General features: G+C 38.6%; 1 protein-coding gene and 1 non-coding gene across 2 annotated transcripts; both read left to right on the top strand.

Moving 5' to 3' along the window:
• Window positions 1-590: 590 nt before the first annotated feature.
• Window positions 591-662, top strand: TRNAQ-CUG (transfer RNA glutamine (anticodon CUG)). The gene has a single exon. It is a non-coding gene; the product is annotated as a tRNA-Gln (tRNA).
• Window positions 663-5,727: 5,065 nt separating this feature from the next.
• LOC148801782 (BTB/POZ domain-containing protein At1g03010-like) lies at window positions 5,728-7,087 on the top strand. Its single transcript, XM_088902040.1, has 2 exons — window positions 5,728-6,371; window positions 6,463-7,087. The coding sequence occupies exons 1-2, from the start codon at window positions 5,952-5,954 to the stop codon at window positions 7,000-7,002; spliced, it is 960 nt and encodes a 319-aa protein (XP_088758166.1). The 5' UTR covers window positions 5,728-5,951; the 3' UTR covers window positions 7,003-7,087.
• Window positions 7,088-15,907: the final 8,820 nt, after the last annotated feature.

Raw genomic sequence — 15,907 nt, 5'->3', positions numbered from 1 at the left:
CTTTTACGAAAATACTTTTATAAAATTCAACTAGGGGTGTCTCTATAAGTGGTATTTTAAAATTCAACTAGAGATAAATTTGGAAGAAAAAAATTGAATAAGTACTTATTATATAAACACTTAAAAAAAGTTGGAAATTTGAGCTTAAAAAACAAGCCCTTATTTTTAAAATAAACACTTATTTCGGATTTATTTCCCAAACACCAATAAGTGCTTAATGGTGTGGTCTTGAGTGAAATAAACACTTATTTTTAAGCACCCCTAAACATGGCCTTATTTCAAAATCAAAATCAAAGTTGGGGATGGAGAGTATGGACTCTGCTCCCATATGGCTTCTTGTCATTTCATGGTGGAGGTTAGTGGCTCAATTTTGAATCAGATCATATATAATAAAATTAAAACAAAACTAACATGTGATTGTTGGAATAATTCAGTTGGTTAGAGCGTGTGATTATTAATCGCAAGTCGAAGGTTCAAACCCTTCTTTTACCATTGTCAATGCAATTTTTATTGTTTGAATTGCTTTTAGATTTTTCTTCTTTGAGTCGCTAAAAATCCTTATTGGCGAATCGCAAGCGTATGAACGTAATGGTCCCATGGTCTAGTGGTTAGGACATTGGACTCTGAATCCAGTAACCCGAGTTCAAATCTCGGTGGGACCTTAATCAAAGGCTTTAATTTTATTCTTTAAATATAAAAGTGATATTGGGATTTGTCTTCTATCTCAGACCTCACAACACATTTCCTGATGTGCGGATGAAACATGTTGTACATTGCATATTTATCCTCTTTTCGGTTCATGAATGCAAACACAATTCAGATTTTAAACTGTTTTTGTACTCATATTGTTTGTTTGAAATCGGTGCTAAGTGTGGGCCTCATCATTAAATGCTCCAACTACCTTATGCTCCAATGCCTTAACTTTGGTTAAAAAGTTGATTATCAAAAGAATACAAAATTGTATCCAAAAAAGAGGCACTGTAATACTCTCTTTCCAAAGTATTTGATCTGATAATAATTACATTTTTACGTGTCAAACAAACGCTCGCAAACACGAACCGTAGTACATAAATACCTCAGTTCGATGGCATTTGTATTGCAAACAAAAGGAGCCTAAAATCCATCAAACTAGGTGTAAACCATTAGGTTAAACCATTATATGATACACCTGATACTGGGCATATCCTATCAGAATTTTGATCATTTGGTTAAACCATAAGTTGGCTGCAGGGAAAAAGATAAGAAGAAATTAGAAAAATCAATCAATTGTTTACTGTCCCATTTGAGCATCACTGGAGAAATTTCTTAGTTCTAAGATGAACTAGGGGTGTCAATCAACCAGTTTTGCTTTGGATTCAATCCGGTCCAAACCTTATCAAATCGGATTTGGATAGTCCATTATAATTATTGGATTAAGCTAATCCAAAATAAATTGGTCCATATTCTTATTGGTCTGAATTGGACCTAAACCAAATTTCCAATAATTTGATCATGAGGCCAAACCCTTGTCCAATTTGAAACGAATCAAAATTGAATCCATCATAAAATTACTTTTATGGAAGTACTTTTACGAAATCACTTTTATGAAAACACTTTTACAAAAGCACTTTTATAAAAGTAATTTTATGAAAAGTACTTTTATGAAAATACTTTAATAAAAGTAATTTTATGAAAAGTACTTTTACGAAAATACTTTAACAAAAGTACTTTTATAAAAGTACTTTTACACAAAAGCACTTTTATGAAATCACTTTTACAAAAGAACTTATACAGTTCTTTTATAAAAGCACTTTTAAAAAGTACTTTTATAAAAGTACTTTTATGAAAACACTTTTATGAAAGTACTTTTACACAAGCACTTTTATGAAATCACTTTTACAAAAGAACTTATACAGTTCTTTTATAAAAGCACTTTTAAAAAGTACTTTTATAAAAGTACTTTTATGAAAGCACTTTTAAAAAGTACTTTTATGAAAGCACTTTTAAAAAGTACTTTTATAAAAGTACTTTTATAAAAGTACTTTTATGAAAGCACTTTTATGAAAGTACTTTTATGAAAGTACTTTTACGAAAACACTTTGTGGAATTATTTTTATAAAAGCACTTTTATTAAGAAACTTTTATGAAAGTACTTTTATAAAAACATTTTTAAGAAAGCACTTTTAGGGAAGTACTTGATACTTTTATAAAAGCACTTTAAAATTACTTTCATACAAGTGCTTTATGGAAGTACTTCTATTTGCAAAAATGCTTTTTCAATGCTAAAAGGGTATATTTTTTTTTGTAATTTTCAGATTTTCTTCATTTTAATATATTATTATAATTTTTATTTATTCTGTTTTTTATATTTCATCTGGTTTAGATTGGATCCAATCCAGTCCATTTACATTTTAATGGATTGGATTGGATTCAGTCCAGTTGTAAGTGGACTCACATTGGATCGGATTGAATTGGACTAAATCCACTTCAATTGACACCTCTAAGATGAACCACTTTTTTTTTTTTAAATTCAATTAAAAACAATAAAGTTCATTGGGTTGGCCAAGCTAATGTAGTTTAAAAACAAAGAAGTTTTTTTTTTTTAAAATAAAAATACATAAAACATATGCTCTTGATTGATTTTATTGGTGCTTTTAATTCTTAATTTCTAAAACTGACAAGTGAGAAGACACTAAACCACTTACGCCCCAAGGGAACCTATGACCTAGGCCTTATTGTGAAGGCCATGGTATTTTAAATAAAAAAGGGACATTTGTTCAGATTTATGAATAAATTTTCCACTATTTTTGGGCTGCAAGCAGATCAGATCAGATTCGATAAAGGGTATACCTGATTTGATTCAATAAGAAATCTGACCGATCCAAATTTGATAAGAATCCATTGGATTTCCAAAATTATGATTTGAATTTAAATTTGAATATTTTATGGGATATCCAATTTATTTATTTTTATTTTTTTTAAGTATTAATCACTGCTTGACACGCTGAGACAATTCATCCATCACACCAACTGGGCTACCCCTCAGTTGGTGGGATTTGGATTGTAGTAAAAAATTTGATTAAATAATATATTATCTTATTTATATAATATAAGATAAATAAGGGACATAAGTGGTTTATACGCTCCCTTGGGGCGTAAGTGGTTTATCTCAGACCTCACAGCACATCCCACTGTTTATTCAATATATATATATATATATATATATATATATATATATATATATATATATATATATATATATATATATATATATATATATATATTATGTCACTTTATCTAATTCAATGTGGGGTCATATTAATACATCAAAGGATTTGGCTTGCACTCAGTCTTGGGTTGTAAAATTGAGTCGGGATTTGCTCTCTATCTCAGATCTCACAGCACATCTCACTGTTTATTTAGAACTTCTCCTATGAATAAACAACACACAAGAAAAAAAAGTGGGCCAATCGTTGGATAAAAAAAAGTGGCACGAAGGTCTGTGCTGTGTTGGGTCGGGGGTTCGAGGCCTATGGGCCGACATGACAGCACGTGCCGTGCCGCCCGTGGCCCGCGTACTGGCATGACCCAGCTTGTGGCACGACACGAAGCACGGCCCGCCAGGCCCATAGTGGGCCGCACTCAGCCTGCCCGGGAATATAGTTGTTGGGCGGTTGGCCCCCCTCCCAAAGGGGCCCAATGGCTAGTTTTAACTTTTGGGGGGGGTTTATAGAAATACCCCTCAACAACTATTAACAACCATATTAGGGGGGTATTTCTGTATTTTGCTTATGGGGGGTTGAAAAAGTGAAATAAATGCCCCCCAACAACTATGTGACAACTAGTTTAGGGGGGCATTTTGGGTAAAGTTATACATAACTTTACAATGACCAAAATACACCTCCCAATAACTAAATAACAGATAGTTTTTTTGGGTATTTTGGGCAATTAAATTATATTCAATTCCTATAAATAGCCTTATCCTCCACCATTCTCATCACACCAATTTAACAATTCTCTTAATCTCTTCTCTCTCTCTCTCTCTCCCTCTCTCTCTCTCGTACTCATACATTCTCAATTATCTGCAATTTGAGAAATTCTGATTAATTGATTGTCTGATTCTGCATTCTCCAATTCTCAAGTCTCAACTTTATAGAAGTTTTGACTTTCAACAAGGAGGCTTGGACGTTGAAAGGCTTCAATCGTTGAAATCAAGTTGGGGTTTTGAACTGGCAATCCAGGTAAGTCGAATTAGATTAGTTTTTTATCTTTTTAGAATTAAAAAAATGGCTGGCTCTTCTGAAAACCGATTCCCCAACATGTTCACCATGGATGACATTCAATCGTATCATGATAGTGTTACCACAGGTGCAATTGATGTCGATGGAAGTGGAACTTTCACTCCCGATAGTAGTGATATTAGGGGAAAAAGGAGGGCTTCTAAGCTACGTAGCCCGGTTTGGAAAGTTTTCAAAATAGAGGATATTGATGGGAAGGGGAAAATGGCCGTTTACCAAAAATGTAGGAAGGACTTTAGTTATTGTAGCAAGGGTGGTAAGGGTCATTTGAGCAGACATCTACTCACACATGAGCGAGAGGAAGATGAAGAGAGAGAAACAACCCAAACACAGATTGAGAGGGGAACTAGTTTTGGTACTTTTGGATATTCACAAGAAAAAATGAGACAAGAACTTGCTAAGTATATTGTACATGCAAAACAACCATTTATATTAGCTGAAGATCCAAAGCTAGAAAAATGGTTGCATAGTTCTGTAAACCCACAATATAAAAAGTTTCTAGGAATACTATAAGAATTGATGCTTTGAAAATTTTTTATTCATATAAACGAAATTTAATTTCTTTGTTAGAAAATCTTAATTATAAAGTTGCAATTAGTTCAAATGTTTGGACATCCAAATTTAATATTAGTTATATTTTTGTTACTGGCCATTTCATTGGTGAAAATTGGCTTTTGAATTAAAGAATTTTAATTTTTACTAGGCTTGAACGGACACATAGTGACCCAACTATTGCTGCAAGTATTTTAAATACTTTGCATGCTTATGGAAATTGTTTTCTATTCATTTTGATAATGCCAGCAATAATGATTCTGCAATAAATATTTTAAAATCTCAATTAAAATCATGCTTAAATGGTAAATTATTTCACATTAGGTGTGCATGTCACATCTTAAATTTATGTATTCAAGATGCCTTGAAAATTATTTCTACTCATATTTCAAAAATTAGAAATTGTATTATATATATATAAAAAGTTAAGGGGCAAGAAAATAAAAATTTAAATATTTATGCCAACATTATGGTTTAAAATATAAACATTTTATATTAGATGTAAAGAATATGTGGAATTCTACCTATACTATGCTAGAAAGTTGTATATCTCATAAACAAATTCTTTATGATTTTTATAATTCAAAAATGTCTAATGATATGATATTTGAGGAAGATTGGGAAATTGCAGTCTGTATAAGAGATTTTTTAAAACATTTTTATGATGCAACAAATGAATTATCTGGAATTTATTATCCAACTAGTTGTAATTTACCATAATGGTAGTTACTGATTGTTTTTCTAAATATAGAAATAATCCACAATTTCAATGTATTGTTGAAATTACGGAAAATAAATTTAAAAAAATATTGGGAGAACATTTCTCTCATTATTGTTTAGCTACAATATTAGACCCTAGGATTAGAAAAGATGGTTTAGATACTTAAGTCGAAGGGCCTTAAGCAGGACATAATCAGCAGGATCCTGATAAACTACACACATAACTCTCTTCAGGGTGTCGTAGTCAAAGACCCTCAATCGATTAAAGGAAGCTCGTTGGATGCAGAGTTGCAGAAGAAACAAAGAGTGATTGTAGAAGCAATCGTAAGTTTGCTACCAACTCAGTCAAGAAAGAGTTCAGTACCGATAGCCTTCCTTTCCAGTCTGTTGAAAACTGCAATAATGGGGTCGGCTTCTGCAGCTTGCAGAGCTGATTTAGAGAGGCGGATTGGTCTGCAGCTGGATCAAGCTATCCTTGAAGACATCCTTATACCTGCAAACTCACACGGCAACAACTACCATCCACTGTATGATACAGATACGATACTGAGAATCTTCTCCATCTTCCTGAACTTGGATGAGGACGACGAGGAGAACAACTTGAGGGATGAAAGTGAGATGGTTTATGACTTCGACAGTCCTGGATCTCATAAACAGAGCTCAATCCTTAAGGTGTCAAAGCTCTTGGACAACTATCTAGCAGAAATCGCACTGGATCCAAACTTGATGCCATCGAAGTTCATCGTTCTAGCAGAGCTACTCCCAGATCATGCCCGGATCGTGAATGATGGGTTATACAGATCTGTTGATATCTTCCTCAAGGTAAGGCACTAAGATCCAGTTTTGATCCTCATGGTTTAAGACTTTGTCTGTGACGTTTTCGAGTTTCAGACAGCATTTGTGCTTCTCACAGGTTCATCCCAACATCAAGGAATCTGAACGCTACCGACTGTGTAAAACCATCGATTGTCAAAAGCTATCTCAGGAAGCCTGCAGCCATGCAGCTCAGAATGAAAGACTGCTGGTGCAAATGGCCGTCCAGGTGCTGTACTTCGAGCAGATCAGGCTTCGAAATGCAATGAATGGAGGCCACACTCATTTCTTCTTCGGTTCAATTAACGGCCAATTCCCCCAACGCTCAAGCAGTGGCGCCGGCAGCGGGACGATCTCCCCAAGAGATAACTACGCCTCTGTGAGAAGAGAGAACAGGGAGCTGAGGCTCGAAGTAGCTCGAATGAGAATGAGGCTGACCGACCTGGAGAAAGATCATGTCTCCATGAAACAGGAGCTCGTTCGATCAAACCCAGCAAATAAGATACTTAGATCATTCACCAAAAATCTAAGCAAGCTCAACTCCCTTTTCCGGATAAAAGACGTTAAGCCCATTGGTTCCAAGGCTAATTCAGAAGCACGGTTTCTGTTTCAGAAGCGAAGGCGCTACTCTGTTTCCTGATTTTTATACACAACTGCATGCATAAGAATTAATGTATAGCATAAATGTTGTGATTGTGTCTAAAAATCTCAATTTTATAGTTCTACTAAAAATGAATCCTGTGTTCAATGAGATGACATTCTTGATTCTCGACTTTCTTACATCAGAATTACACATTCTTTTACCGTATTTTAAGAAGGGGAAAGTTGGTCAATGGGATTGAACAAGAATCTCATGCTTTTTATTTTTTTCAGATTTATTTATTTTACTGGGTATCACTAGGTGGTTAAATAACTTCCCCATCTAGGGGGAAGTTTACAACACTCTTATGAGATAAAAATGTCCCTTTTAATAATGAAATTTTATGGCTAAAATGGTCATTGTCTTATTTATACAAGAAAGAAAAAAACATGGGTAAATGTACTTACCTTACCCTAACTTAATGAATAACAAACATGGCCTAAATCTAATAGCTGTAATCTGTTAGCTTGGTTGGACTCATTTTCATTCCAGCTAGCTCTACTGTCTGATAAGGTCCTAAATTTAAAATTGGATTTGGTGCTCACAAAATTATGCTTGCAGTGTTCTCACAGCTCTTTCCAGTCATGCATTGAGAACATTTCCCTAAATAAAAAGATAAATATAGAGATGTTCCCAATGGGTGGCTGAAAATGGTTGTGAGAACAATGTGAGCACCGAATCTCCAAATGTAAGACTGAAAATGACTGTGAGAATAGTGTGAGCACAATTTTGTGAGCATTGAATCCGCTGTCCCTAAATTTATAACCATTAGTCCCCATTGGCTTGTGGACGAAGGTTATAAAAAGTAGGTATGGCCACCGTGCAAGCAAATAGTTCGGATTGCAACCTTTGGACTTAAGGATTTTGCCCCTATTCTCATTGGAATGGGTTCAAACACCAGGGCACCACTGTATGATCAACCCTCTAGCCTAGCTATCTCTCTAATAGCCTTTTAAATTCCAGCATTCAACTACCAAGTTCTCTACATTACCTTATCTCTTCTTTATAGAAGGATGTTTGGAACATTTTGCATATTGGTCACCTTATGGGCAAAGAAGACTTGTAATGCTTTACTAAAGGCTTAGGGGTGGCAAAGATGACTGGTGGAATTAAAGAGATGGCCAGAATGAGCCACAAGATCTGTGAAAGAAAAGATGCTCTGAATGCTGCAGGAAACCCAACTATGCTGCTATTGGAAAGGTAGGGCCAATTCAATCCCAGAAAGTATTTAGTTTGAGAGCATATGCTGTATCACTCTAGCACAGCCCAACTATGCTGATGATGTCCTACCTATTGCAGTTTGTGCATCTGTTTATCACAATCACATAATGGTTGGGTCACACCCCATGGATGATTTCTTACCCAAATTTATTCGAATTGGACATTTAACTCCCCATTGTTTTGGGTAGCAATCAATATCTAGAAGGCAGGAATCTTACTTGAAACTTCAGGTCCTTCTAATCCAAGTGAACATTTACCTTCTGTTGTGTACCTTGGGCATGATGGTTCCGGTTGATTTTCAATGAAAAAGCTACAAGTACTAGGTCAGTGTTTTTGATACAGGAGAAAAAAAAAACAACACAAAAAATAGGAGGTTTATAGACTAGTTAGCAAGGAAAACAAACAAGCAAATAGACCAACAAAGGGAAGCCTGATTAATGGTTAAGTAAATCAACCCCATAAATTATAACCAAACGAATGATTAAGTTCAAAGGCTTACTACCAAGTAAAACATCCATATCACGTTTGAGTATTTTATACCTAGACAACACTAGAGACAAATCAAAGAACATCAACTTTCAGCCAACCATGTTTATTTAGGTAGGAACCAGCACCATTGTTAATCTTTTAATCCGTGGATTCCTCTGTTTGAAAGAATGGTAGTATCCATCTAATGGACGCCAAAAATGTTACGGAATGGGTGGGCGAATTTCAAAAATTTTTTTACCTTCTTCCAACTGGGAATCATATTCCCTAAATTTAGAATACCATATTCAAGAATCTTACTTGAACCATAATCGAACCAGATCTTAACCAAAAGGTAAAAGGGAGGAATATACTTGATCTAGAGAAGCAGTATCTCCCAAAATTGGTGTTCACGCCCAAAGAATACACCAAAATCCGTTCCTACTGAAGATGACACAGCTGTGGATGGAACAAAACCAGCAGGGTGTGTCCTACACATTGGATCCTTCGCAAGAACCCTCTGTAAACACTAAACACTGAGTCTTTTCAATCTTTCTTGCAAGACTAATGTCAAGAACTGATTTCTTGACTTCCTTTTGTTGCAAAGATCAAATCTTGCAAGAGGGAATGGTGGCGGTTGGAGGAGAACTCCTAGGACGAAGATGGCTGAACTTGCTTCTCTTCTCTCTGGAGTACAATTGAGATCTGATCTCTATTCGCAGGAGGTATCCCTTGTGTATCAAAATGTGGTTCGAAATCTGATATTTCTCCACTGTTTTTCTCCTCCTTTCTTCTTGATTAAGAAAACTCCTAATTAGGAGTTATCCGAATCCAAATCAGTATTTGGATAGGGGATAATCTTAATCCTATCTGCAGATTAAGTTAGCTTACTCCTGATCTTATCAGGAGATTACCAGATTCAAATCTAATTTGAATTTGGTCTCCTAGAGTGGATAAGGTTAAAGGCCCTATCCTTTTTGCTAACATTAATCTCAGATTCGCCCCATAAGTGTGATCATATCAGCCCACCTCGAAATGGGCTTTTGGCCCATTAAGTGTTCAGTGTTTAATTTCATTCCAATCTGCTGCCCAGTTGGGCTTCTTTGTATGGCGTGGGACCCAAGCATTGATCTACAAACTAGCCACATGGGTTCGGCCCAACCTTTAATACAAGGCCCAACCGAATTCACTAAAAAACTCAGTAAACCCCTGAGCCCATCATATGGACCCTATGGGCCCAACACTTACATTAAGTGGTCCCTGGGCCAAGCCATCTTATAAAAACCCAGGGACTGTGGGCAGGTGCAAGATTAGCTCATCAGGTACTATCCTAAATGGTTTACACTTAACCTCTCAGCCCTTAATGATCAAGCATTGCCCGACAAGAGAGAACATCTCCCTCGGCTGCAAGGAACAGTGCTGCACTCTCCACTCACATGGATCTCGAGAATTAAAACCATTTGCAAACATTTTGAAACCGTACATATATAAATATATATATATATATAAATTTTTCAAAACAAAATTCCAACGATTGAAATTAACTGCCGGCAGTTTGGTTTCCATCAGAGAGAGTGCATTCCCGATCATTACCCTTTGTCCGACAAAGTGGCTGATCTTGTCACTATGATCACCCACTCAGATGAATTCTCAAACTGCCCCAACATACCCCGGTTTTGACCCCCATATAAGGATCTCATTGATTGGCATATCAAAGACAGCCCGATCCGACATCTAGTGAAGTGTCATAATCGAGTCTAGGGGTCAGGTGTAACTTTCCAGTTTTGCCCATCTATCTCCAAGGTCCAGGGCAATACTGGAAATCTGGTCCGGTTCAAGGATTCGAGTAATCCCATACTGCATGTGCCTTGGGTCTTACCTTGGTGGCCGAGACAGGCCATCCCAACACTTGGTGGCACACCAGTATCAGCCTTGGCAGGATAAATCTCCTCAGACTTATCCAATGGCTGTGAACATTTAAAACTAACACGAGTCTCTATTAGTGTCCAGTTTTTGGGTCTTACACAGAATTAAACCAAACAACATGAATCAAACATGCACTTTATTTATTTCCACTAAATAACAAAAGTACATCAAATCGAATTGAAGCTAAGGGCATACAAAAACTGTCTAACAACTCCCACTTGCACTTAGGTCCAATCTGGTACAAGCCGGAGTCCCATACTTTCCACGTGTTTCTCAAACACTTTCTGTGTCAGTGGCTTAGTCAATGGGTCTGCCACATTATCCGCTGATGCTACCTTCTGAATTAGGACGTCCCATCTACCAACGATCTCCCGCAGTACATGGTACTTTCTCTCGATGTGCTTTGACTTCGAGCGAGCCCGAGGCTCTTTAGCCTGGGCTATCGCTCTATTGTTGTCACACAACAACGGGATTGGTGATGTGCTGGATGGAATCGCTCCCAATTCGTGTATGAATTTCTTCATCCACACGGCTTCCTTGGCAGCTTCACTTGCGGCAATGTACTCGGCCTCGGTTGTGGAGTCTGCAGTGGACCCCTGTTTGTTGCTTTTCCAGCAAACAACACACGATTCTATCGTGAAAACATACCCAGATGTAGAGTTTCTATCATCTGGATCCGACTGGAAATCAGCATCGGTATACCCTAGAACTTGCAGTGAACTACCATCAAATACTAGACAAAACTCTTTTGTCCTTCGAAGGTATTTGAGTATGTTCTTCACAGCAGTCCAATGCTCCTACCCTGGGTTTGCCTGAAATCTGCTTACCACACTCACCGCCTGAGCAATGTCCGGGCAAGTGCACAGCATGGCATACATGATGCTCCCTACGGCTGAGGCATAGGGAACGTCTCTCATGTTCTCAATCTCCTCAGAAGTCTTGGGAGATATCTTCTTGGAGACAGTGACTCCGTGCCTGAAAGGAACGTTTCCTTTCTTGGAGTTCTCCATGCTGTATCTTTTGACAATTTTGTCAATATAAGCAGCTTGGGATAATCCAATTATCCGCTTCGATCTATCTCTATAGAGTCGAAGACCCAATATGTATGAAGCTTCTCCAAGATCTTTCATGGAGAACTGCTGTGATGGCCATACCTTGACCGAAGTCAACATTCCTACATCATTCCCAATGAGTAGGATTTCGTCCACGTACAACACCAAAAAGCTGATCTTATCCCCACTGGATTTCTTGTAAACACAGGGCTCATCCGAATTCTGCTCAAAGTCAAACGTTTTGACTGCAGAATCAAAACGGATGTTCAAACTCCTAGAAGCTTGCTTAAGTCCATATATGGATCTGTTAAGTTTACATACCATGTGTTCCTGACCACCAGCAATGAAGCCTTGTGGCTACTGCATGTAGATATCTTCACTAAGATCTCCATTCAAGAATGCGGTTTTGACATCCATTTGCCAAATCTCGTTGTCATGGTATGCTGCTACAGCTAGCAGGATCCTAATGGATTTAAGCATTGCCATGAGCGAAAAGGTTTCCTCATAGTCGATGCCCTCTTTCTGAGTGTACCCTTTCGCCACCAGACAAGCTTTGAAGGTCTCAACCTTACCATCGGGGCCCTTCTTCCTCTTGTAAATCCATTTGCAACTGATTGCTTTTACCCCGGAGGGTGGATCTACTAGAGTCCAGACTCCATTGGTCTCCGTCGAGTCCATCTCGGCTCTCATGGCCTCCACCCACTTCTGGGAATCTATGTCTAACATAGCTTCCGTGTAAGTCACGGGATCCTCTTCACTAATAAGGCTTCCACCAGGTAACTATCCTGGTCATAACCATATCGGGCTGGTGGTCTGGAGACCCAGGTGGACCTTCTAGGTTGGTCATTACCGGGAACTTGTGGGATATCTCCCACAGCTCCCGAGCTCTCCTCATCAAGAACTATTTCCTGACGATGGGTGTCCAGGATGTATTCGGGTTCTAAGAATTGGGCGTTTCGACTGCAGAACACTTTCTGCTCACTTGGGTCATAGAATAGATAACCCACCGAATCCTTTGGGTAGCCTATAAACAGGCAACGACTGGTTTTAGAATCCAACTTGTCCGCACTTGTTCTTTTAACGTGTGCAGGACAACCCCAAATCTTCAAGTGTCTTACACTTGGCTTCCATCCGGTCCAAAGTTCATATGGAGTTTTCGGAACTGATTTGGTTGAAACCCGATTCAGCACATAGATAGCAGTCTCTAATGCGTATCCCCAAAAGGATGTGGGTAATTCTGAGCGTACGAGAAGTGACCGGACCATGTCCAACAAGGTCCTATTCCTCCTCTCTAAAACACCGTTGAGTTGAGGTGTAGCAGGAGGAGCTAATTGTGACACTATCCCATTGACCCTTAAGTAGTCCCTGAATTCGTCAGAGAGATACTCGCCACCTCGATCTGATCGAATGGCCTTAATTTCTCTCCCTAACTGTTTCTTGACTTCCTGTCTGAACTCTTTGAACTTTTCAAAGGATTCAGACTTATGTCTCATTAGGTACACGTAACCATATCGTGAAAAATCATCTGTAAAGGTGATGAAATACACGTGTTGATTCTGTGTCCTAACACTCAGGGGACCACATACATCAGTATGTATTAAGTCTAGTGTGCCTTCAGATCTTTCAGGCTTACCGTCAAATGGCCGCTTAGACATCTTACCTTCAAGGCAAGGTTCACAAGTGGGAAGATTTTCTACGGTTAGAAAATTCAAAGGACCATCCTTTACCAGCCTTGCGATTCGGTCAACACCGATATGGCCAAGTCGGTAATGCTAGAGGCACGTGGGATTTACTGTATCACGATTCCTTTTCTTGGGATTTTTGACCGACATAGTTTCGGTTAAGTTAGTTTCTAGAGAAGGATGTAGAACGTAGAGACCATTCTCCAGTTCCCCGCATGCGCTGAATTTGTTATTCCGTTTAACAGTAATCATATTACTAAAATAAATAGTATATCCATCAGCACACAGTTTGGAAACAGAAATTAAATTTCTTCTCAAGTTCTGTACATAAAGACAATCTTTAAGTACAAGTACTCTTTTTCTAAAAACTAATTCTACGGTTCTTATTGCCGTAGCTGCAACACTTGCAGTCGTTCCCAAGAACAGTGTCACTTCACCTTCACTCAACCTTCTGCTAACTTTGAACCCCTACAGTGAGTTACACACATGAGTTGAAGCCCCAGATTCAACACACCAGGACACAGAAGTAACTAACATATTAGTTTCTATGACACAAGTTTCGATGTTACCTTTCTTAGATTCCAGGTATGCAGGACAATTCCTCTTCCAGTGGCCGGTCTGCTTGCAGAAGTGACAAACATCAGATGCCTTATTCTTCTTTTGCTTCTTAGGTTTGGTAGTTTTCTTCTAGGGCTTCTTTGCCTTTCTCTTTTTCTTGCCCGATTTGTTAGCTTCAGCAAGCATAACCACAGGCTCATCCTTCTTGAGTAGATCCTCGGCTCTCTGCAACATATTGCTGAGTTCCTAGACGCTGACATTCAGCTTATTCATATAGTAGTTCATTGTGAACGCATTGAAGGAAGAGGGAAAAGAATTTAGGATGGCATTCACTTGCGTGCCAAGATCTAGCCCGGATCCAAGAGCTTCTAGTTCGTTAATGTATCCCATCATACGAAGACAATGGTCATGAACTTTCTGCCCTTTGGACATCTGCGCGGTCATGAACAATTTCAAGACCTTCTGTCGAGTAGAACGGTTCTGCTCTTCATACATTGTTCTTAGACTGTCCAATATGTCTTTGGCTAGTTCGATCTGATCGAACTGCCTCTGTATTGAGTTGTCTAATTAGGCAATGACAAAGCAGCGGGCTAGGGAGTTCTTATCCTCCCAATCTTGGTAGTCCCTCCTACGGGCCTCAGAAGCCCTATCACCCGGACGTTCTGGGGCAGGATTTTTCACCACCTTGTCTAACTTTTCGGAAGTTAGGACCAGCATAAGATTTCTGTACCAGTCAGCATAGTTTGGGCCCTTAAGCTTGTTATCGTCTAGAAGCTTTGCAAATTGACCGTTTGCCATTTTCTGATAAAACAGCAAAGACGTTAGTCCACAACCTTAGTTTGATTCATGTTACCTACATAGATATGGTTTTTAATCTATGTTCCATTCCCATTTGTTCATCTCTGAGATTTCCCTCCTTTCTCAGTGACGGAGACGACGAAATGTCTCTGGAAATGTAGGAAATCACATGGGGTGCGTGAATCCAACTGTTTCAGCTGCATAACCCCACCACCTTTCTGTCATGGATCATATCCACTCATCAAATGAGCTTCCCTTTGGCCTCTGTCAGACAAGGTTCAGAGCCGTTTTCAGGTAAACCTTTCTGTCTAGTGAGTGCTTACCCATCATATTTAGGTTACGCCAAGGTACCGTGAGAGAGTTCCCATTTTATGGTGAAGCCCCTCCCACATCGGTCTATGATGCCCCTATCATCTTATGAAACACTCTGACAGATCCAACAACAAATGGATAGCCCAATTTTATGGTGTGTTTCGTCATTACTAAAGGACCATCATTGTGCTAATGACGGAAGGCCTTTAGAGAGTCCATCATATGGATCTCCCTATCACATGCACTCATATTTGCTGGAGGGAACAAAATTACGCCCTTGTTCTAATTTAGGTCAAACCAGAGTGGCTCCCACTGACTTTCATAAAGTCAGATTTCTGGTGGGCCTTAATCGGCTAGGGGTTCCGTACGCATCCCTTTTCAGGGTTGTGGGGCCCACCAAGCAAAGAGGGGTCATCCAATGACCTTAAGGGACACTATGGCAATGATGTGCATTCAACCATGGTGTGCGCAAGAGCCACTAACGAGTCTTCATGGGCCAAGTGCTTATGGTCCATGGTCGCAGCACATCAATCATCCAAACATCACATGTAAAGGAGGAATTGATCCAATCCATTAACTGCTGTAAAGCCCATCGAATAGCCCATTTAAAATCTAAATCATTAACAATTAATGTTTACTAGGTGTATGGGCTGAATCGCAGTTAGCAGTTCGGCCCATACAACTTATCTCACAATAATGGGCTTTTGTAGTTTTAACCCTTTAAAACTGAGCTTTACAGGTGGGCCGAATTAATCCCTGTAATTGAACATCAGATTTGGAACAACAAGTGTGAGAAATATGGACTGAATAACAGTCCCTTTCGAACCCCAGATTCGGTCCAAACTGTTTTGGTCCAATCTAGTCCGAAATGGTCCAAAACTAATTTTCAAT

The sequence above is a fragment of the Nelumbo nucifera genome, chromosome 3 (genome assembly GCF_055504915.1).
Source record: "Nelumbo nucifera cultivar China Antique chromosome 3, China Antique-T2T, whole genome shotgun sequence".
NCBI lineage: Eukaryota > Viridiplantae > Streptophyta > Magnoliopsida > Proteales > Nelumbonaceae > Nelumbo > Nelumbo nucifera.
Note: the sequence above shows the minus strand (reverse complement) of the source record. Positions and strands in the feature narration are given on the sequence as shown.

What these genes read in the sequence shown, in the direction of transcription:
- LOC148801782 (XM_088902040.1), top strand. Translation starts at nt 5,952, where the DNA reads ATGGGGTCGGCTTCTGCAGCTTGCAGAGCTGATTTAGAGAGGCGGATT. An exon ending in CTGTTGATATCTTCCTCAAG is followed by an intron (nt 6,372 to 6,462) that starts GTAAGGCACTAA and finishes TGCTTCTCACAG; the next exon opens with GTTCATCCCAACATCAAGGA.